Consider the following 24,621-nt stretch of genomic DNA (forward strand, 5'->3'; position numbering starts at 1 on the left):
GCACCTTTAAAATAAGTTTTATTTTAAATACGTATTAGTTTGAAATATCATTATAATTTAAAAAACTATTTTACTTACTTTTATTAAATTGTATGAAAATGATACTAGTTGGAATAAAACTATCTAAAGCAGATTGTAAGCTTTTATTAACCAAATATTTTTAATAAAGTGACAGCTAATGTTCAAAAAAATTTTTCGGCTTTTTAGAAAAGACTTTTTTTATGTAAATTTCTAAAACTTACTCCTTAAAAATAAAACATTGATAATAAAATCTCAAAGTAGCTAGTTGAAAGCATAAAAAAACTAAGTATAAGAAATGTAAAAGTTATTACAGTTGCCTTCAGTGATTTTTTATATAGGGTATGAAATAGTTCAAATTTACAAATTTCTACAAAACTTAATTTTAAGAATTTTTTTTTTGTGTTAAATGTTATATTTCAATCTTATTTATCTTAAAAAAGTTCACTTTAGGCAGGGTTTTCTTTATGTTACGTAGGTTCGCTGTACATTGTTCAAAGGTTAGCTAAAAAAACTATCATATTTAAAGTGCTTTTAATAAAAGTAATTATTTAAAAGATATTTTTAACTTTGTAATTTTAATATGATTTACATCAAGTTTCGATAGAATTACGCACGATTTTTTACTTACATAGTAATAATATGTAACAAGAAAACTTTTAATGACGAAAATTACTAAGGTCGTAAAATAGCATCATTTTTCTCAATTTCAAACTCAAACACAACCATTGATGATGTTATATTAATTTTACTTTTCCCATAAACTGCGCATGCTTATTCTCTTAACTTAAATATCTAACTTTATTACGTACTAAACTTTTTGGTTTGTATAGTTGTTTTTTCTGTTTTTATTTTTTGTATCTAAGCAATTAATATAACTAACAGCTTATTTTATACTGCTTTGTACTAAAACACGTTTATTTCAAGTTATTTTCATTATTAAAACTATATATAAATATAAAAAGCGCAGTCTACTTTACAGGTTTACAAAATGTTGTTGATCACATTGTACGTTATTATTCTTTTTTTTTTTTTTGCATACTCAGCTATTCAAACAGTTTTGCAGCAACTTTCAAACAATGTGGTCGTTTAATTTATTGCTACTTTATATAACGGCTGTATATAACTTCTTTTAGGCATATTCTTACTACTGGTAAAACTAAAAGCATAAAAAACATTAAATTTTAATTTTTTCATTGCTGACTTAAACTCAATCTATTAGAACTTAACTTATTTTTTAAAAGTTTTTTCTATGAGCAAAATAAAATAATAAAAACAGTGATAAATTATAGTCATACACACTTGTATAGACTAAACAAATTTCCCTTTGCTACTGAACAAACTTTAGTAAAATGTAGTACTAGAGTAAACAGAACATTAATTGCTACGTTTTAATGTTTTACTTAAAAACTGTCTCGACATAACTTACAAATATTTTTTAAAAAGCCATAAGAAATAAAAACAAACTGCTTCTTGTGGGCTGCTTCTGATCTGATCGTTTTATCCCTCGTTTTCGACATAAAGACTTATATGTTTTTAAAAGATGTAGTTCAACAAAGCACTATTACGTCATCAACCTTTTGTTTTGATTGCGACAACTAAGGAGTAGCACAGTCGCGTCTCACACCGATAAAACTTCTTAAGTATACAAGCAATAAAAAGTTATTTCAGTAACGACACTTGACAATATTAAGTTAAATTAATGACTTTGTCAAGCGGCTGTCAAGGGCCGTTTATGTATTACAAAAGTTCATGAGCTGCTTTCAATAAATATTTAACTTATTACTTCAAAGCATGTAACTTTGTACTTTCTTAAACTAAATATGATATTTTGGTACAAATAAAGACTAAACCTTTCAAGATTTTTTTCTGCTTTTGTGCTAACCCTTAACACAACTAAAACAAAAAAGTAGTAATTTAGAAAAAAAAAAAGTGCAAAACTACTTTTGTGCGTGGTGAGCTCACAGTGACAAAGTTCTTGTAGCTTGCATTATTTGTTTTTCAGTCTTAATGGTTAGCAGCTTGCTCACATGCTTTTAGAAAGAACGTGAATTTGTCTAAACAAACAAAACCTGATAATTTTTTCCTATGCGTATGTGTATATATTTTACAACTCGAAATAAAGATATATTTGTTATAAAGATAAAAATATCAATTTAAAATAGTTAATAAAGCATTAATACTATACCTAACTCTTTCTAATGTTTTAGTCTGTTTCAGTATCAAAACAAAAACTTATACAATAAAAGTAAGCTTGTCAGAGATGTATTTTATCTATCATACAAATTCTGCTTTACGAAACTTAACAAAAACATACCTCACACACTAACATTATATAAAAAATATCAGTTCGAGCTTATTTAATTAAACTTTAAGTCTTCATCCTTTTTCTTAAACAGAGAAAGTATCAGTTTTATGAATTTATAATGAAGAGCAGGAAAGTTGTACAGGCAGCTTCTCTTTGTGTTTTACATGAAAACACGAATTGAAGTTTGACGAGTTTTTTAATTAAATATTGAACCAATATCTTCTAACAATAATCTCGAATACTTTAACGTTTTTCGTAACCTGTGTGGTTATTTATACAATATGTGTTACTTAAAATAAAACTTTTTTCTAAAAACCAACAAACTGAAAAGCATACTGCATTTGATGTGTATTTAAAGAACTTTACATTTAAAATTTCAAGTAGTTCTTGTTTTGCTAAGACTCGCACAAAGATATAATGATTAATTTTTAAAGTTTTCTTGTTCAAGGTTGCAGTCAAAAAAGTTTGTCAATGCATAATGAGAACCGTCCTTTATTTAAAAGAAAAAACATAAGAAAGCAACTAAAAAAAACAGTATATCTAAAATTATTTTTTATGCACTTAATTTATATCCGACCTAGATGAAGAAATAAATAAAAAGTTTCGGAAATGCAACGGCGAATTGCCAAAACGCGCATAAATTAAAACTTCCTCAAACATAAGCACAAAACATACAAATCGATATTTGTGCCCAAGGTTCCGACATTATGCAGCAGTTTTAATAATTAAAATCATTCTGCAGCTAGGACCCTGTCATCAGGCTGTTTGTGTCATAATTCACTAATTACTTTTCTGAGTTTGGCTGAGTTTTTATTATCTAGCTACTGCTGTTATCAATAAAAGCATTTTAAGACTGTTTTTTGCTACTGATAAAACAGTCTAATTTCCATACAACTAAGATATATCGAGTATTTACTCTAAACAAATGGAAATAAATAATCGAAGTCGAATTTTAAAGTATGCCTAAGGGCCCAGTTTGGAAAGTAAAACAAAGAATACAATTTTTTAACTTCAATAACAAATATTTAAAAGCATGTTTAATAAGTAAAGAATAAATAAAAATCAACAACGTTAGATAAATAAAAATAAAACTAGTTATGTAGTCCCTATATTGTTTGTTATATAGTTTAGTATAATATTAGCAAATTGAAATAGTATTTTAAGTGTAAATTTCACAACACTTTTTTTAATCTAGTTCATTGTTCAAGTACCTAGAAAATTTTTCAAAACAATTAATCAACAAGTATAATTTTTTTTAATATACAAAATTACAAATAAAAGTTTATTTTTTTAATATAACTTTTTATTTAATGTTTTTGAACGTAAGCACTAAGTTATTAAACTTGTATCATTTAGACAATATTATTATGCAGCAAAAATCATTTAACATAAAATTTTAAACTGTTTGATCTTATTATCAATGAATAAATAAAATAACAATTGCTTTTTTCTTTTCTTTTTATTTAATTTTTAAGAGACAAAAAAAAGTTATTTAGGCATTTTAAATATAAGCAAGTAAAAAGAACAAAAAATCTATTTTTAAACATACCACGATAGGTTATATTATATAAAAAACTGTTCTTTGAAAAACTAACAAAAACTGCTTTTATTATTTAAAAACTTAAAAATAATAAATTTGTTTATTATGAAACATTTTCTATGGTCTGGTGATTCTGTAATTTTCTTATAGTCATTAAGTTAACAAACTTTTATATAATTTCCAGTCTTTAAAAACAGTGTTAATTTTGATATTTTAGTTTAACAATTTACTAAACTTTTTTTAACGATATATCTATGTTTATGCTTTTTTTTTTTGATAATAATTTGAGTAGTAAGGCTAAAATATAAAACCTTTGTTTTAGTTGGTTGTGATGCAAAATCGTGAAATTTTTTTAAGATTTAGCGATTATCCTACGGAGCTGTAGGCTGTAAAAAATTTTAAGTTTTTTCCTTAACATGTCTTCAAAATCACAACTTGTTTTTATAAAATCAAGATAAATTTTCGTTTGCAAACTTGTTTTTTAGCACTTTTTCCAAAAATAAACTTATTTAAAACTACTAATCTAAGTTTAGGTTTTTCTTTAGATAGTGTATCTTTTTAGATAATCTAATCTTTTTAAACTACAAAAGTATAGTAAATTTTAACATATTTTTAAAATAATTAAAATACATTTAACTATACATAAACAGTTTTGATCTTTGTTGCTATTAAAAACAAATGTTGACTACTAATTTAGTTCAGCTATTATCAAATTATGGAAAAACTTACATAAACAAAACTTAAAAAAAGACTAGTAAAACAAAGTTTTAGTCTAAAAACTTCAAAGTCTTGTGTAATAGTGTTTTAATAACTAAAACATAAATGTTCAATATGTTTGAAACAAGTTGATGGTCAAGTTAAAAACAAGCTTTGAAAGTTTTTTTTCTTGTTCCATTCAACTAAAATATACCAATTGCTTAAGTAAAAATCGTTTATGCTACAATTAACGTTTATAAATAGTTTAGTCGACAAAACTTTTAGTAAACTTTTATAAGTAATTTTATTTAGTTTGTTAATAGTAATTTCTTTACTTAATACCGTTTAATATATAACAAATCAGCTCATATATATATTTCAGTTGTTATTTTAAACTTTTTTTAGTACTTCTTTTAAAATCAACACTTTCTTAAAATATCAAAGGCTTAGAAAATTAGTTGTATTAAGTTATTACTTTAAAAAACTAATATAGTTAATTTTTCAAATTGTAGATAAAAAATTTATTTGAAAGTAAAACCTGGATGATTTTATTCAGTGATAAAATAGAACTTGCGTTTTATAAAAATATAAATAATTTTTTAATGCAATAAATTATTCCCATTTGGCTTATTATTTATTTAAGTTTTTCATATGTTAAAAAAAAATTTAACTTGAATAATTTAGGCTGTAAGTAAACCGTGTCACGAAACTAAACGAAAACATTATTAATAAATAACAACTTGACTTCGGAACACTTCAAGCTGTTTTTATAAAAAATCTTTATGTTAAAAAGTTTCAATTGTAAAAATAGTCAGATTTAACATTCTATAAAACAAAAACAACCGCTGATTACAATTGAAAAATTTTTTTTAGGTATAATTTTAAATGAAACTTTTACCCATATGAAGAGTGCCCGATTTTAAATTTCAAAGACCCTCAATTTTCCAACGGTCACTGAAGCAAAAAAAAAATCTTTTAAACTTTTTTCTTTAATACGCTTAATTATGACTATTTTACTAAAATTATCATTATTTGAATATGAAATTCATCATATTTCTTATCAAATAATGGTTAAATAATGATAATTTTAGTAAAATGTGCATGGGTCATGTCTTACATTAAAACAGCGACTATTCCTGCCTGATGAGTCCTAATAAGGACGAAACCGGTCGTAGGATTGTCTCGGATGCTGTTGTTGTTGATCTTGCGGTAAAGTTCATTGTTTATTAAAACAGTTAAAATAAAATAAAAAGCATAAAACTTTTAAAATAGGTGTAATTAAGTGTATTAATTTTTTTTTTTTTTGCTTTATTGACCGTTAGAAAATTGAGGGTATTTGAAATTTACAATCGGGCATATTTGTATAAATTAGTAAAATATTAGAAATTTTGATAAAAATAATAATTAATAGTTTCTGGTTAAAACATCTGTTGGAGTAAAAGTATCCAAAAAAATTAACATTTTTTCTAAGGGGCCCAACTCAAAAAATTAAACCCAGTCCAATGAATTTTTTAATTAAAGTCAAAGGAGCGTTCTCTAGAATGAAAAAATCTTAGTTAGCTTTAAAGATAAGGAAAATTATTGGATCTAAAGTTTGGACATTTTTTAAAAATTGCACAAAAAAATGCTAAATGATCTAAGATAACGCTAGTAAAAATATCAACGCATAGCACTTGATCTTAAGTTTTTATAGCAAAGTACAACTAAGTTTACAACGTTTAACTTTTCAAACTAATATAAATTTTTCCTAAAGAAGGTTATTATAAAATAAGATAAAATGCAACGACAAGATATTTTAATTGGCTGCTCAAGTCAAATTTAAAATGACACTTGATCTCTTTGAATTGTTTTCTTTTAGCGGAAGGAAATTATAGAGGAAACTAAATAAAAGTTTACAAGTTTAAAACAAACATGTCAAATCTACAGCACGGGTAAGCAAAAAAAAATGATCAATAAAATCAATATTTTTGGTGATGAAGACGTCTTGTTGTAACCTTAGAAAGTAGCAAAAGAAATTCAATGTTGAAATGCGGAACACTTCAAAAAGTAAATTAAAGGGAAAACTTCATTTTTTCAATGCGTTTTGAATTGATAGACATAAGGAAATTTGAATTAAATGTTCAATTGGCTTGATAAATTGACCAAATCCACCGAGCTTATCATAGAAAAAATTAGTGTAACAAATATTTTGACTTAATTTAATTGTTTTATCTTAATTAATATCAAGGGGTTTTCCATAATTGATGCACATTTTATAAATCAAAAAATTTGAAAAACACTTCTAAAAATTTAGAATCTTAAATGATTAAAAATTTCTATAAGTCAGTTAAATATACAAAATTTTGAGTTTGTACAACTGCATTTAAACATATTTCAAAATATTTTAACTAAAAATACTTTGAGCTTTTCTAAAAAAAAACAATTTTAAGCAAACCACTTCTTAAAAAACTTTTACATTTTATAATTTAGTTGAAAAGTCTCACGAAGCTTAACAAAAACACTATTAATAAGTAATACGTTTAACTTGACTTCACGACACTTTAAGGTTTTTAAATAATTAATCTTATACTTAAAGTATGTTTCACAGTAAACACATAAAAACCTAATTTCAGTTAAAAAAACAAATTACAAAATTGAAAATAACTTTAGTTTAGCTATTTTTCTTAATTTTCTAATCACTAACTAAAATTAATAGTTTACTTTGTCTCCAACAAATTACTTATTTAATTTGTAAATAATTAAGTTCACTGTTTTTGTATTTAATTTTAAAACTATATTGGTGTTTTAATTTAATTGTTTATTAGTTTTTTAACAGTGAAATGTTTCAAACTTTAAATTAAATTATAATTTAAAAGTTTATAACAAAAATGATCATGTGTTGTTTATACACCTTTTTTAAAAAATAAACTAGTAGTAGTCTGATTTTTTAATCAAAAACGAAATCACCTTTTTAAAAACCAAATAAAATTTGCTTCGACTGAATTAACAAAAACAATGCAACTTAAAATAATTTTTGTGCAACACTTGTGCAATTAATTTTAGTTTTTTAAAAGAGTAACTCGTGTATTACCTTACTTTAAGTGACTAACTAAAGTTAGACTTTAATTGAAGCTCTTAAATATTATTTCCAAATACTGTTTCTTTTTTTATATAAAAAGTATAAAATTATGGGTTAAGCGTTATTTTATCTACTGGAATTTACGTATAGTTGTAATGGAACTGCTTAATATTTCTTTTTTAGATAAGTTTCAGTCAATATTTCCTAAAAGAAATTATTTTATAAAGTTTATAATTAACCATAAGGTTCTTAAAGCTTAAGCATAACTTTAAACAAGTTTTAGTAGTTAATTAGTAGAATTTAAGTCGAGTTTTTGTAGCTTTTTTAACCCATATTTTTGATTAAAAAAATATTACGATAAAGAGAAAAATTTTGAGTTATACTTTTAAAAGTTTAGTTGACAAGCTAGAGCTTTTTTAACTGTACAAAATTAATATCAAAAAAAAACTTTCATAACTTAGTATAAGTAAATGTATTTATAACCTTGTTTGTTTATTTTTAAATACTGTGAAAAAAACAAGAACTTTTTTATGTTCAAGAGTTGTCAATTAAATACAAAGATGTAGAACTTTTGGTTTCGGCATAAAAAATAACTAAAAATTAACTTTTTAAATAAGCATTAAATTTGTCAAAATTTAATTTATTTAGAGATTTCAAGCTATTTCCATTTCATTTTCACCTACATAAGTTTTACTCTACATTTTCTCACTGTGTAATCTGATAACTTAATTAATCGAAATACAAGAAAAAGCTATAAGCAATAAATTAAAGTATTTTAAACTTGAACTTCACTGCTTTAAAAAAATACTTTTTAATAACTTAAAAGATTATAACATAGCTTTCTTCAAAATAAAAAATTAATTTTATAAATCTTTAAATAATGAGTTTGAAAATCAAAAACTTTTTAGAAAAAAATAGCTACAAAAGCAAAAAAATTATTTCAAATTTGAATTAAGGTGTCAAGTTTTCAGGATAAATAATTTAACATGTGTAGATAATTTAGCAAAATCTGACGTGAAATTTTAAATTAATAACCATTTTTATTCATTTTTAGCTTAAAGTTTTGCAAGTACAGCATAAAAATAATCAAAAGACTACATAAGTTTTTGAAGACTACTTTGTTTTTGGATACAATAAACTTAGTTTTTTTTTTGATATGACTTTATTCTATTTTTTCTTTACATATTTTAGTTTTGCACATATTCTATAAATATTTATTCAAAGTTTTAACAAAGTATCATAAATTAAATCGTCCTGGACAGGACGTTAAAAGGTATCCAAGTAGTTTACGACTCGATAACCGAAGGGTTCTTCGTGCACCAGGTCCTAGGACCAAATATTTTGAGCATCTTTTTTTTCGTTCAATAAACTATATAAACTAAAATTCATAATTATTTTAATTAAACTATGATAAATACTTTTTTACGTCTTATAATTATTTTGCTCAAATATTAGGGTTAGTTTAGAAGACTACCTAAACATTTATCTTAAAATTAGCTTAGGTATTTGCCAATGTACCTAAAATCATATAGAAATATTTATATGGTTACTCTTTTATGTTAAAATATGAAAAAGTAACATAACATACTTCTTCAAAAATGATTAGCTTATTGATGAGCTAAAAGCAAAATTCATCAGAATATTGATTGAAAACTACTATATTACCACACTCAATTTATTTAACAGAGGTCATTAACTGATAACAATCTAATAAGTATGTATGTATACTTTCTATTAAATATTTTATGCCTTTATAAAACAGTTTAAGATTTTGTAAGAATAGACAATGCACACCTACATGTTCAAAAGCTTGTTTAATGTTCACTTTAAAACTTTATTTTGTATTAGATTTGTGTACGTTTTTGTCATTAGTGTTATGTAGTAACGATAAAATTTGAGAAAACTTTTGTTGGAAAACACATTGAAATATTAAGACTGTTTTTTTCGATTATTATGTGGTAATTAGTTTACTCTTTTTTTTACATATTCCACAAAGTTTTTTAATCGTTTTCTCTTGTTATTCTTTTGATTTTTACCTTTTTTGTAATAGTGTTTTTTAGATCTTTTTAGATTTTTTTTAGTTTTAGATGATTGAAACAAATAGTGAAATTTATTTAAGTTACAGAAAATTTAATTAAGCATCTAAATTAAAAGGTTCTGACTTCTGATAGTCAGAAAGTTTAATTTTTTTTAGTACAAACACTTTTTTTTAATTATATTTAATAACTGTTTAAAGTTTTTTTAATGTACAGCTTAATATGAGTAAACAATATTTAATCACAGTATAATAGCTTTATAAAAAAACATATATCTGATTATTTTATAAAGAGTAGACTTTTTTGTACAGTGGATTTTTCAGCTTTTCAAATACTTTCAATGTATACTAGAAAAGTAATTTCCAGTTTTTTTATGTATTAAGTTGTTAGTTTTTTGTTTTTAGCTAAACACAAAAAAGTTTATAATATGTTAACGTTTATAAGCTATAAACGATAATTTTACTCCAATTTATATAAATAATGACAATTAAACCATAACAACTGTATTTCGAAGCAAAATAGACTTAAATTTTATGTATTAGTGAGCTAATAGTTTTCGTTTCTAACTATTCAAACATTTTTGGTTCCTAAACCAATGCATTTACTACACCTATGAATAATTTTAATCAAACAAAGAACACAAAAGAATCATGTTTAGTATTATATTTGTTTTATACATTGTTTTGCCTTTATGTTGAACTTGAATTTTTGGAAGCACTATTAGCTTTGTATTTTAAATATTAAGACCAACAAAAAATAAACCGCGATAGAAAACGAGAGGTTCCATTCTTATAATAACTCATCAGAAATGCATATTTATGAGGATCCGATGTTTAAATCTAAACAAACCTTTAGTTTAACGTAATTACTTTCGCACTAAGGCATCTGTTGAAAGGTACATTACAAAAACATAATAAAACAATAAGTAAGTAATTTTAAGTGATTCTAAAAATTCATACACTCAGCATTTAAGATACTGTTCTTATCCTTTTCAAATACTAATACTGTCAGCTGTCCTGGAAAAGACGTCAAAAGGTACCAAATGGTGTGCGACTCAATGACCGTAGGGTTTTTTCGTGCATCAGGTCCAAGAACCAAATACTTTGAGCGCTTTTTTTTCGTTCAATAAATATTTAAACCATTATTGTATAGCTTAAATCTAAAACTTGTAAACTAAATTTTGATGTATTTTGGATATTCAGTTGAAAAAGGTGGAAATGAAAAATCAGTATACTTTTGTCACGTAATAGTATTTTTTCTTTAGTTTTTTTTTAGTTGGGCAAAATTAAAATCTAAAATATAGTCGTCGACATATGTTCAAAAAAGTTTTTTTTAATGTTACATTTTCAACGTTAAAAAATTTTCTTGACTTTATTAGATGTTATAATCAATATAAGTGTTCTACAAAACTAACAAAAATTGTAAAAAAAAACTTTTGTTTATTTTAGCTTCTGTTTAATTTTTTACTTAAATAAGTTTTCTTTAATTTCTCATTATAGCTCTATTTGTATAAATCTTTTTATATAATTTAACTTCTTTCATTAAATAGAATCAAAATGGCATTGAAACATTTAGAAATTTTGCACCATGTGACTTTTTAGAGAGAGATAGAATACTGACTTAAAACTTTGTTTTTCATTTAAAATATCTAAATTGTTCAACTAGTTTAATAAAATATTAGTATTTTAATTTCCAAAAATAGATAATCTAAATCATCCTCAACCTTTTTCTTCGTATTGGAACTATCTTGAATAAATACTAGTTTAGAACACTATTGTTTATTTTTGTAAGCTTCATCTTTGAGCTTAGGTTATTAAAGTTAATTTCGTAACCTTAAAAATAAGTTCTGCATTAAATTAGTTCAAGGAAAAAAAGAGCTTTTTACAGTGCAGTTCCTAATTTCTTAATTTGATTGCTTAATATAGTTGGGTTGCCAAGAAAGGAGGATCTTAAAATTTAAGATATTTAATGTAATTTTTTCTTATCAGTTTTTATAATAATTTATCAGGAAATGTATAGCATAGTAAAGTTTAAACTTTACTTTAAGGCTAAAAAACAAATGCTTGTTAAGAAATTTTATCTTACTAAGTTGTTAACTAATCTTGATAAATTAAATAATAATTAAACTCTATCAACACAATATACTTGTAAAACTTATAACTTTATTCATGAATTTCAGTAAAGCGCGATATTTTAAAAAGCTCTTTGAAACTAGATATGTAAAAAGTTTTTTTTAGTTAGCTCAAAATAATTACCAAACTTTTATCTTTTTAAACTTGAACCAAATTTTCATTCATAACTAATTAAATACTTACAAATATGTACTTTTCTTTTTATTTTTTAAAACTGTTTAATTTGAGCTGTAAGTAAAATTTCCAGCTTTTAGAGTATAAAACTTAACATTTTTGTAGTCTCAAATTATGTCAGTTCTATAAAAAAAATTGAAAGTTTTACTTAGTGCTAATTGAACTAAAAATAAAATACTATTCTAACTTTTAACAAAAAAAAATTTCTTTATTACTAGCATTTGGAAAACATTGCAATACAATTAGAGTTTGAAAAATAGTTAAGAAAAAATAAGGAATAATTTATTTTGTTTTCAATTTTACAAAGGATTACGAACAGTTAAATTTTTTTGTTTACAGAGTCTCAATTTTCAAATTCTACTAGATACAAATAAAAATCAGCGAAAAATAATTTAAATATTTAGTACGTATTAATACAATAGTTTTTTAATATTAAAGCTCAAAATTTTACTTATTTTATAGTTAGTTAATTATAACGGTAGTTCTAAAAAAATAAAAAATAAATAATAACTTTAAGAAAGTATTGAAGTCAAATAAACCGTCAAAGTTTAGGGAAAAAATTAAGAGTATACATAAATTAGAACTTAAGAGTCACAGTGTAAATTAAAATAAAAGTTTTGAGATCATATATTTCTATAACGAAAATGTATGTGGTCAACTAATAGAAATTTTTTCTTCTTTTTTTTTAATAAATATTTTATAAAGAAAAACTTGAAGTTAATAAAACAATTCGATCTCATCAATTTGTTTGCATTTCTTCAAGAACCTTTACTGCAAAAAATAAGTTGAGTTATAAACAATAAAAAAAATAAAAAATAAAGCAATAACTAAATCTATCTTTAAAAGGCTGTTAAATTACAAAATTAGTTTGTGACTAAACTATGTTTTAATTCATAACAAAATGGCTTCAAGTATTTTATGTTAACATTTGTTACCAATATTAATTTAAGAATCATTTATGTTTCTATGATAGCTGATAGTGACATAGTACAATAGTACTTAAATTAATTCGATACATCATTTAAATTAAAACCATTTCGTTTCACAGAAATGTAATTTATGAAAAGATATATTTAACATTTTTATTATTATGTAAGATTCCTTTTGTATATAGCCTGAAAAACGTAGTATTTACAATACGAAATTTTTTTGCTGTAAACTGGAAAATTTAAACTCATTTTAAATGGCGTTAAAGTGTAAGAAAATTCATATGTTAGTTGTAGATTTTATTTATCTATACTTGATAAAGTTATGAACTGTTTTTCAATTACTTTAACATTCATTCTGTTAGAACAGTTAAAATAAAAATGAGTCTTTTTACTTTGTGAAAAAACTTGACTTCACGGTTTAAATACGCAATAAACAAAAGTTTTTTCCAGAAAATTAAAAAGTATTTATTTTATATTTCATGCATCTAGTTTTAATTTTCTTTACTTTGTTTATTCTAATTGAAAAAATAATAATTGTACTATAAGTAGTACAAACTAAAATTTCAAATTTATCAAGAGAAGCAACAGTGTAAACTAAACCATTCTGTCTTCTCAAATTGTGCAGCCTGCATTTAGCTTCGTTGTGTTGCCGATTCAATTCTGCTATTCTATCTTCCAAACTCATCTGTAAACGAAATGATTACTGATATAATTGAAATGTTTAGATATAGAACAACCTAAAATGTTTTAAAAGACTTAATGTAAGTCTTTGTTTGTAAAGAGAATTTTTTCATCAGATTTTTATTAAATTATTCACTAAAGCTCGCAAATAAAGTATAAAACCTCAGCATTTTCTAAATAAACTCAGTATATTAGAAAAGTTTATATTTTACTAGGCTAATCATTTTGAAATTCGAGTGCATATAAATCTTATGTCCTAATTTTTCTTCAGTAAAAAATAAGTAATAAATTTTTTTCATATTTGAAATTAATACATAGGTTACTATATATCAAATACATTTTTATTACTATTATTATTGTTATTATTATTATTATTATTATTAAATACAATGTTATTAATAACAAGCTGATACTGTTAAAAAAATATAAGAGAATTTAAGATAGCCTGATCTTTTAAAAACTTTAATATAAGCTTGATGGGGTGGCAACCCTGTTTCAAGTAAGATTTTTTACAAGTATACAAGTATATATTTTTACGTTATAAAAGTCTTGTTAACGCTACTTAACGTTATACTTTTATTATACTAACTTTATTCTAATAGCAAGTCTAATATATTTTAATTCGAGTGGCATAAAAAGCTTCATCAACAATAAAAACTAAGATCAATGTAAAAATTATCATTTTAAAATTTCTGGTAATTTTTTTTTTACTTTATAAGTAACAAGTTCACAATTTGTTTCTAAACTTTTTATACATAGAAAAAAAAAAGTTATTTAGAATAAAGCTACACTTTTCATTACAAAAACATAAAAATAAAAAAGTACCTGATCGTTTCTAATAGCTTGTATGGCCACCGAGGAATCGTCTTTCGAGTTGTCCGAATCATTTTCACACTTCTCGTTCAAGTCAAGCTGCAAGTTGGTTTGCACCTTGACCACTTTCGACGTGTTCACCGGAGCAGGTGGGGAAGCAGCGCACGTGACCCCGTTGACAAGCGTTACCATGGTATCGTCGTTGGTGACCAAAGTGGCATCCGCGTTGCTGTTTTCCAACAATGTTTTAGACTCGTCGCTTTCCAGCAGCCCGCTTATATCGAACTGTATTTGTTGAGGATGACTTTGCTGCTGGTTGGTCACTTGGTTGAACTGAACATCTGAAATCTAAAAAAAAGTGGTCGTAAAAGATTTAGACCTTTGATAAAATGCAATCTGATAATTTTTGCCTGCTTGAAATGCTGACAAGAAAAAATTGAAATTTTAAATTTATTTTAAGAAATATTTTACTAAATATTCACTTCAAAGTCAGTAAGCTCTGGCTGTTTTAAGTCTTCAAATATTTTGTTTTCGTTTGAAAGAACGCTAATTTGATTTTCATCAGCCGAAGTTTCTTCTATTGGTACTTCTTTTACTTGCACCTGAAATTAAAATCAATAAACGAAAACTATGAAAACTATAAACCAATGCAAACAAACGTTAGCAGGTTTTTCAGCCTTTAGTGCGCTTAGCAAGCTCAACATGTCCATTTTTAATTTCGGATCAATTACTGGTTGCACTGGCACAACTTCTTCCTATAATTAGTTAAATAGATTTATTTAAGTTTTGAAGATGACTTGTTTAACTTTATCAAACACAATTGGTTAGTTTTATGTGTATCAACTGTTTTCAAAAAATACAAAATTTACTTTTTTGGGAGTTACAACTCTGGAGGATTCATCTGCTTCAGCGTTGTCTTTCTCACAGACAAGAGAATTTTCTACGAATTTGTCGTTGGTATTAACTGTAAAATACCAGTAAGTACTTGACATACTATATCTACATAGTTTACAAAGCCTAGTTTTAAAAAATGCAAGTTTTTTTTTTACTTTACTTATCTAAGGTTATAATAATTCAGATCATAACAAAGTAAAAACCACGATTGTCTTTCAAATCTTTCAGTTCACTTTTCAAACTGTTTATCTCTTCTCTAGTTTCTGCAATCAGTTTAGCAAATTCATTTCTATCGTTTTGTATGATGCTTTTCAATTCACAAATAACATCTTCGTGATCCTTTTTCTAAAGTACAAATAATATAAAACACTAGATGAGCATTTAATATTTTTAAAGAAGGTATATAATAGGTAAACCTTAGCTGCTTCTAAATCAAGCTGAACTTTCAATTGATCATTTTGAGCTGATATTATGCTTTGTTGTGACTTCATGTCCAAAACGGTCTTTTTTAGGTCTTGATGTTTCAGTTCACCCTTTATTTAGATAAAAGTAGTCTTTGAAAAAATGTGTTCAAACAAGCATAAAATGATAAAACTAGATATAATCTTTAAAATCGTTAAATAGATTTTAAATTCTAAAAGAATAAAAATAATAAGTTCATCATGAGTTAATCAACGAATTTATTTTCAAATTTGCATGTAGGTTTGAAATAAAACTATTAGTTATACCATGATAATTAAAATATAAATTACAGTTATACTTTGTTATGGTAATAAGTAATGTATGTAAACTGAAAATTCTTTAAAACAACAAAAACTATCAAGTAACAAAATAAAACTGACAAAGCAGTGTATTCTCCTTTTTTTACTCAAAAATCTTAAATTTTTGTAACAAACATACGAAACAAACCTCGTTAACGTAGGAAATGAGACGAGTGATGGCGTGAAGGAGAGTTTTGGTGAAGCCGGAAAGCCCGCCACCAAACGACAAGTTTTCAGGGTTTTCCCCTCGCCTCGCGCCAAAAACCTGCATGTCTTCCTCGACCTTCTTCATTGCGTCTGTAAACATTTGGTCTTTAGATACGTCATAGTTATTATTTAAGTTTTAAATTTAAAGCTACTTTTTAAACAAATTATGCTAAGAAAAAATTCACAGCAAACCTTGCATGTCGTCGTAAGACATGTTGGACTTTGTTATGTTGGCGCGAGGTGGCGCGTTTTGGTGGGAAGAAGAAGACGCGAAACTAGATATGTTGGGTGGTGCGATGTGGTTGGCTGAAATGCTGGGAGGTGGAAGCTGATTGGTTGTTTCGTGCAGCCTGCGCTTCACCTTAGAAGCGTCTTTGGATATTTGCGTGATCTCGTTGTGAATCACCTCTGCGCTGTTTTTTTGAATATAACTTACAATGTGTAAATGTTAAATATAAACTGTTATGTTACTTATATAAGTTTTATTGGTGTAGTAGCAAATAGATAAAAATTATGAGGTTGAGAAGAGAACATCAATAGTTTCAAGCTTATAACATTAAATATTTAAATAAAGTAAAAATTAATTTTTTTTTAGATATAAATACCTAATTTAGATTTCATTATATGCTTAATATTGACTTTTATTTATTATTTAGTAATGATTTTTATTAACAAAAAACTGTTTAAGATTCATTCTAAAAAATTAAGACATTGTAAAACTTGTGACATACTAAATATTTTAGCGTTCTAAAAAATTATCAAAACTATATAAAATTATAATGCCCATAATACATGTACATTACACAGTGTTTTTCTAAAGCTTTATAAAAGTTAAACTTTTTTTTTATAACTTTTCAAATCAAACTTTTTTTATGAAAAATCACTTTTGAGTGTATGCAATATACCATAAGAGAAATTTTCAATTTTTATTCAACTTACTTTGTAAGATTTGAATTATCTTTTGGCACATTGAAATTATTTTTAACTCTTTTGACTTCAACAGTTCCATTTAGAGCCTGTACATTTTTCTTTTTTTCTGGCGTTTTAAACTGGTCTGCATCTAATATTACATAATGTTTATATTTTTACCTAAAAAAATCACCAGCTACTAAAACAATAAATATAATTTTTTACTAAATTGCTTTAATGTAAATATTTTTAGTATTTAACATAGTGTACACAATTATTAAATTTCAGGTAACAAAGTATATTAAAAATGTGTAAATCTAAAATACTTTGTAAACACTAGCTTTAGACAAGAATATAATAAAATATTAAATATGTATCTTTAAATAAAAAACTTTAATTGAAGAAAACTTATGTATATTCCGTACATCAACATAACTACCAAAACTTGGGTCTGGAGCGTTCAAAGTTTTGTCATTATCAATCGCATGTTTTAACAAACGAAGGTAGTGGTCACAATTTAGTTTAGGTTGGAATTTTGAATCAAAATCATCTTCGCTTTGATCTTCGTATGTATTCTACATTGTATTGTTTGATTCATTTTATTTTCAGTTCTAAAACTTTTATCTGAACAGCAGTTAAGAGCTAAATACTATTATTAGAAGTTTTCTGAAAATAAACAATTAAATGTTGTCTAATTAATTTAACGTGGTTGAACTGTAGACTACACATAACACAAGTGTAGGTTAGAGAAAAAGGTAATTATAGCTTAGTCATTAACAGGAATTGTTTGTATTTCTTCAGTTACATCAACTTACAATACTAGAAAATTAAATACTTAAATCCAATTATCTTCCAACTCATCTACAAAGTAGATTCTGTATAACTTATTTTAGAGTGTATAGAGGTCTGGCCTCTCATTGTACAAGTTAGTTATATATTTTTTTTTTTATTCTAGACCAGGGTTTTCTAAATGGGCCAAATCGGACCTTCGGGGCCATGACAGATGTTCAGGGGGCCATGAGCAGTAAAGGAGCCACGGAGGGGGGGCATGAGGTCATAATTTGAAATTTACACCATATTCTGGAGTTGCTGATGAAGAGCAAAAAAAGTCTTGGGTGTTTTTAATGGTAGTTTTTTGAGTAATCTTGTTGGAGGAGCCATAGCTTTTTTAATTTCTTTAGAGGGAACTTTTTTTAAAAGTTTGGGAAATCCTGTTCTAGACTTAAGTTGTTTTTTAACCAAATTTTGAATAATTACCAGTAAACATGGGAATACGGTAAAAACTTTAGGATACTTAAAGTTAAAAGTCAAGCTTTACTTGAAACCTATTTTCTTTCACTTTTTAGAATTCAACTTTTTCAAAGGTATCACATTATATTGTATGAAAATTAAAATACAGTGTAAGAATGACTTTTATAAAGTAAATTCTTAAACTCATTGAAAATAATCTATGACTAAAATAATAATTAAGTTCTTGTCTGTTTATAGTTAAAATAATTTTAAACAATTTATTTTAAAGCTTAAACACAAATAACTTATATTTGAGAGGTTATCTTTTATACCTAGAATACTACTTTATTAAAATACCATGAGGCTAACAAACCTTTATGTTTTATTTATAGTAAAATAATTTAAAATAAACTTAGAAACCTGATCGTTAAGAGCAGTTTCGTCCATAATACTACCAGACAAAGCATCTAGTCTAGAAGGTTGTTCATTTGTATTCAACATCATTTGTTTGTTTTTGTAACCAGGAGCTACCGTAACATTTGAATGAGCTGTTGTATGACTAATTTATAATTATAACTAATTAAAAATAATAACAAAACTTACAAATTAATTTTAGTATATAAAGAAAAATTATAAGTATTAAATATTAATTAGTAAGATATTTAAACGAAGCTTCAAAGCCTTATACAAATAATAATAAGTCTAAAATCAAAACTAGTTGTATTTTTTGTTAAACAGTTTCTAAAACGAAAATTTAAAGCTTTTGTATAAGAATATTTTTATTGTTATCTTCGACCATAAAAATTATCAATATATATGTAACAAAATAAGTATATTCTTGATTTTCAAACAAGTATAGTAAGTTGGTTATAATAAAATACTTACCGTTAGTGTAGCTACTTTCATGAAATCCACTCCTCACAGAAGACATGGTCTCATCAGCCCTTCTCAAAACTTCATTAAAATCGTTTTGATCGTACAAAACCTTTATAAATAGTATTTTTATTAATTTTATGTACGTATATTACTTCCGATGTGTTATAGTAAATTTAAAAAAGTAATAATATTAAAAAACAATGTTCTATCTGAAAAAAAACTGCAGTTTGATAATCTGCTCAGAGGTAAATCTTAGTAACTGTTTGAATTCGTAATAAATACTTTTCATATTAAAAACTTCGATAAGTTAAAATGCCTAATGACTTTGATCATTTTTGGAGGTACAACAGTTTTTTTATACTCTAATATCAAAGGGTTGCTACTCTTGATATTTCAGATATTGAAGCAAAAAAAAAGTAGCCTGAGTGAATATAAACTGGTCTGGGTCACTATAAACTACCTATAATTTATTAAAAAACCTCAAGATGCTTCATTTTTCTTAGAAATTTGTTCTTTTATATTCCATTTAAAAAATACCAAAAACAGGTTTGCAAATAATCTTATGCTTGAAAACCATTATAAGGCATACTTTTGTGAAGAAGCAAAAAATCAAAATATACAAAACGTAGGTAATTTAATAAGTGTGTGTACTACGTGCAAATTAAGAGTAACCATGTTTATCGTGCGTAATACAGCAGTATCAAGTTTAAAAACAGTTATTCTAATTAACAAAAACGATTAAGTAAAAAAGTATTAAATATATTGTACACCTCACAGACTATAATTAAAATTTGATAATAGTACATTAACTTAGTAACACTAACTTTATTTGCTTAACCAAACTGCTTATGTGATCACTATAAACTTTAATTTCAACACTCAAAACAAAGTTTTTAACACTTTATTTTATTAAAACTAGCCACAAGACGTAAAACTTTACTTTAAAATTTTAATTAAATAAGCTATCAAACTAAGTTAACTAAAAAAAAATGATAAAAATTAAATCAACCCTATCTTATTTAGGTTCATACAAACAAACTACCCTGAGTTTTTCAAATAATCTTTAAACTAGCCTAAGTTTTATAAAACAAATTCAAATTAGCCCGTTACAGCCTGGGTTTTTGAAAAACTTCAAAAAAAATTCAAGTAAGTCTGAGTTGGCCAAAGTAGGCCCAAGTCTGCCTGAGTTTTTCAAAAGTGACAAAACAGATTAAGCTTGTGACAACCCTGTTATTAAAACAAGTGTAACAAAAAAGAACTTTTAACCAAAATAATGGCAATAAAAAAACTAGAACATATATTTATTGGGAACGGGTCAAAATTGCTCAAAGAAAAAATTGCACGAGGTAACTAAAGTGCACGAAGACAATTTTGCACCATGGGTCAATTTTGCACGAGTTGCAATTTTGCACGAAGGGTCATTTTTGCACGAGAGTAAAAATAAACATAAAAAAATATATATATAAATAAAAACTGAAAAAAAGTATATATTTAAAAAAACAAAAAGAAAAAAAAAAATTACTGACTGAGAGTAAGGTTTAAAAAGAAAGGTTTTGAACAGTATAAAATTGCTTATTCTAATTCTAAGGAATTCTTTGTAATCCTTTCTGTTTTTTTTTTGCCCTTTAAGTCTTCTACTACTATTTTTTTATTTAATTTCATTAGTTACTTTTTTGTCTTTAAAACAAAATTCTACAATTAGTTCTGCTTGTACAGTTTTAATACAAAATACGTATTTCTAACTTTCTGAAGTCAAATAAAGCTGTTACTTAATAGTTAATACAAATAAATAAAAATAACTAAAAATCAAGGTTGGAGAAAAGTCTAAACTTTTTCAAGGATAACAAACTAAAGACTGTTTTTGAAATATTTTCTTAAAGTATTTGTTAAAGGATTATCAAAAAACTTAAGTATTTTGTTTGGAACCTTTAGTTTAAACATCAAATACAAAACTTTAAAACTTGTAGTGTAATTAATTATACAACATAGATGTATAAGTTTATTTATTCAAATTAATTTACAATTTAACAACCTTACACTAAAACATTAAAACATAATAAAATATGAATAAATAAAACCTTTAAAACACTAGCCAGAAATAAAAATATACAGAAATATTTCAGCTACAAGAGGTAAATGCAAAAGTATAAACAACATTTGAAAAAATTTCAAAACGTTGGTTAGAAAACTTTAGATTAGTTTTAAATGAAATTTAAATTTATTTGTTTAAACATAGCTGATGTTGACTAAAGTACATACATTTAGTTTTAACAGACACACTATATCAATGCTTTTTTTTACTTTAAACAACACAAACAAAAAGTTAAAAGTTGTTAAACCTGTAAGGTATAACAATACTTCCTATTAGGCGTTTATGAACAAAAAGTACAAAAAAAAGTTTAAAAACAAGGTAAAGTTCACTATTTAAGACAAATTTTTATCACATAAAACTACTAATTTTAAAAGTACTTCTAAGTTAAGGACTAATGTAAACACTAATATTAACTTAAGATAGTATCAAAGCTTACATTTCGTAATATAGAAAGTTTCTTCATTTCAAGTTGCAGTTTCGACGGGCTGACCATCAAGCTGGCAGGTATTCCTGCTCTTTTGGCCTTCAACTCACGCCGTGCAGCATCAGCATTTTTAGATTTTCTCACAATCTTTCGGCGTTGCTATTAAAAGAAATTTGTTTATCATTTTATTTGTATTATAACTTAGTAAAACTAGTAATATAAAACATTTTTAAAAAATGAAGTATCACCAATTTTTGCATTTAAAACATCATAAAATAGAATACAGTTGCATGCTATGATTTATAAACATAAAGCAGGGTTTCACAAAGTGGGCCATGACAGATACTCAGGGGGCCACGAGCTGCAAAGATGGAAGAGGGGGGCCATGAGCAGTAGAGGAGCCACAGGGGGCCATAATTTGAAACTTACACTAGATATTCTTGATTTGCAGATGAAGAGCAAAATAAAAAAGGTCTTTTTTATGGTAGTTTAGAAACTTACACTAGATATTCTTGAGTTGCAGAGACAAAGAAGAAAAAAAAAGGTCTTATGTGTATTTTATGGTAGCTAGAAACTTACACTAGATATTCTTGAGTTGCAGACAAAGAGCAAAAAAAAAGGTTTTTGGTGTTTTTTATCGTAGTTTATGAGTAATCTTGTTGAAGGGGGCCATGGCTTTTTCAATTTCATTAAAGGGGGCCATTTGCAAAAAAGTTTGGGAAACCCTGATATAGAGGCACATGTTTAACACTGTATATTTTTCAATCATAACCTAAATACATCATAACTTATTTCAAAATATATACAATCTAAAACTATTGTGTTTATTTTATGTATATCTAAACACTGTGCATTAGTCTTAAAAATAGTTTTTAAAAATACTTTTTAATTTAAACAATTTTTCAAATGAAAAAAAACTAGAATATTTTATATATTTTGTTAATCCCAATCACTATTAAAATTATATCAAAATTTATCTTACAACTTTTATTTATTTAAGCCTTACTTAGTTTACAAATATGAACTTTTTGTGTTTATAAACAATATTTTTTAATATTGATATTTTTGATCTAAGTTTTAAATTTTATGGATAAACATAAGTGCAGCCATATAACAATTCGAAATGTGAGAACCTAGAACAGGCTAATTAAATTATATATATATGTTTTGATCACTATGTGCAATAACTCGATTAAAAGAAAACTTTTTGTTTTTTTGTGTTTTTAAACTATAACATTTAAATATAAAAATACTAAAATATAAAAATTTCAAATATTTTATGATAATACACCAACTAAATTTTATTTTTTTAAACAAGTAAATAAAAAAACTATTAAGAGTACAAAATAAACATCTTTTTAAGACTAGGTAGCTAGTGAAACATAAATTTTATTTTCAACCGTTTTACAATTTAAAAAACTGGTATTATTGTAGTTGTATTACTGAAACAAACAAAAACTAATAAGTGCAAATGGTTAACTGTTTATGTTTTTTTAAAACAACATTATATTAATATTTACTGTAAAAATTAATTTAAAATATATAGTTAAAAAAATTAGGTAATAAGGTGAATCTTTTAATATTTAAAATTTTTAACTAACTAATTCTTCTTTAGAAGCTGCATGTATGCTCAAGTCTTGATTAGTGCTCTGTATAAAAGAAAAGTTTATAAACAAAATTGCACTTCATTTGTTTTCAAAAAACTTTATTTTAAATGTGTCTTTCTAAATAATTTAATCTATATTTCCTTGAATACTGTATATTTTTAATTGAAAGTTTAATAAGGCATAGAAAATGTAAAACACGCAAATAATTAATTTATTGAGTTTATAACAAAAACTTTGATTAAGTCAGTTAAATTAGTTTTAATTATATTTTAAATTTTTTTATTTAGTAAAAAATCAAATAAAAAAAATACAACATACATCCCAGTCTGGCTGTATAACAGAAGTCTTCTTTTTGAACTTACGAGTCTTTAGCAACCCTGGTTTCTTAATGTTGTTCTTGCTTCCTCTATGAAACATTTTAAAAAAGTTTTATACAAAATTCTGAGAAAGAAACATTAAGTTTTTCATTGAATGGTCTTTATAATTAAAACAATGTTTTAATAGATTTAAAAATCTTAAACTGCTTTATAGTACAGCAAAATAAAACTGTAAAGTAATAATGTTTATATGAAGTACATATTTCAAATTGATGTTATACAGATTAAAGTACAGGGTGGTCACTGCTTTTAAAAAAAATTTCAAAATTCTTTGAGTTTTCTAAAAGTACAAGTTTCTTTGTTACTTTTCAGTAATAATTAAATTGAATGTTAGAATTTTTTTTTTAATTACTAGAAAGATACTGTAATGCTATTTTTAATTTGTTTTATAGCAAGTATAATTTTACAGTTTATCTTTTTATGTGAATTTCATATACAATCTAAAATTCAATATTTTACATGTAGGATTCTTAAAAACTGCACGTTTTACAATAGTTTTACTTTAAAAATTCTGGTTTCTCAAAGTTTATTATTTTTAAGTTTTAAATTCAAGACTTTTCCAGGTTAAATGGCAACCCTTTAAGTAAATAAAATCTCTAACTATGCTTTAACTTAGCAGTATGATTAAGAAAGTTTTTATAAATTTGGTTGTCTCTAAAATTATCAGTCTTCTTAAAAGTGCAGACTAGTATTCATTTATATTTTATGCTGTGTAGATATATCTTTATGTTTTAATTTGTTTTATATAGTTTATTTATCTATTTACAAGTAAAACAGCGTCATTGAGTATTTATAAATGATACCGATTTAGATCACATATATTTTTTCAGAAAACTTAGGTAGTAGTTAACAAAATTAC

At 25.0% G+C, this 24,621-nt stretch overlaps 1 protein-coding gene across 1 annotated transcript; it reads right to left on the minus strand.

Annotated features, from left to right (window-relative positions):
* Positions 1–12,405: 12,405 nt before the first annotated feature.
* LOC145843936 (uncharacterized) lies at positions 12,406–23,825 on the minus strand. Its single transcript, XM_082951218.1, has 17 exons — positions 23,704–23,825; positions 23,380–23,427; positions 21,791–21,937; positions 19,272–19,371; positions 18,807–18,934; positions 17,596–17,731; positions 17,187–17,307; positions 16,440–16,660; positions 16,189–16,337; positions 15,696–15,812; positions 15,483–15,624; positions 15,255–15,349; positions 15,045–15,140; positions 14,868–14,987; positions 14,398–14,733; positions 13,492–13,576; positions 12,406–12,733 (listed from the first exon to the last, which is right to left on the minus strand). The coding sequence occupies exons 1-17, from the start codon at positions 23,800–23,802 to the stop codon at positions 12,702–12,704; spliced, it is 2,172 nt and encodes a 723-aa protein (XP_082807344.1). The 5' UTR covers positions 23,803–23,825; the 3' UTR covers positions 12,406–12,701.
* Between the last annotated feature and the right edge of the window lie 796 nt (positions 23,826–24,621).

This window comes from Thalia democratica, chromosome 1, assembly GCF_965202585.1.
Source record: "Thalia democratica chromosome 1, ktThaDemo2.hap1.1, whole genome shotgun sequence".
In the NCBI taxonomy this organism is placed as follows: domain Eukaryota; kingdom Metazoa; phylum Chordata; class Thaliacea; order Salpida; family Salpidae; genus Thalia; species Thalia democratica.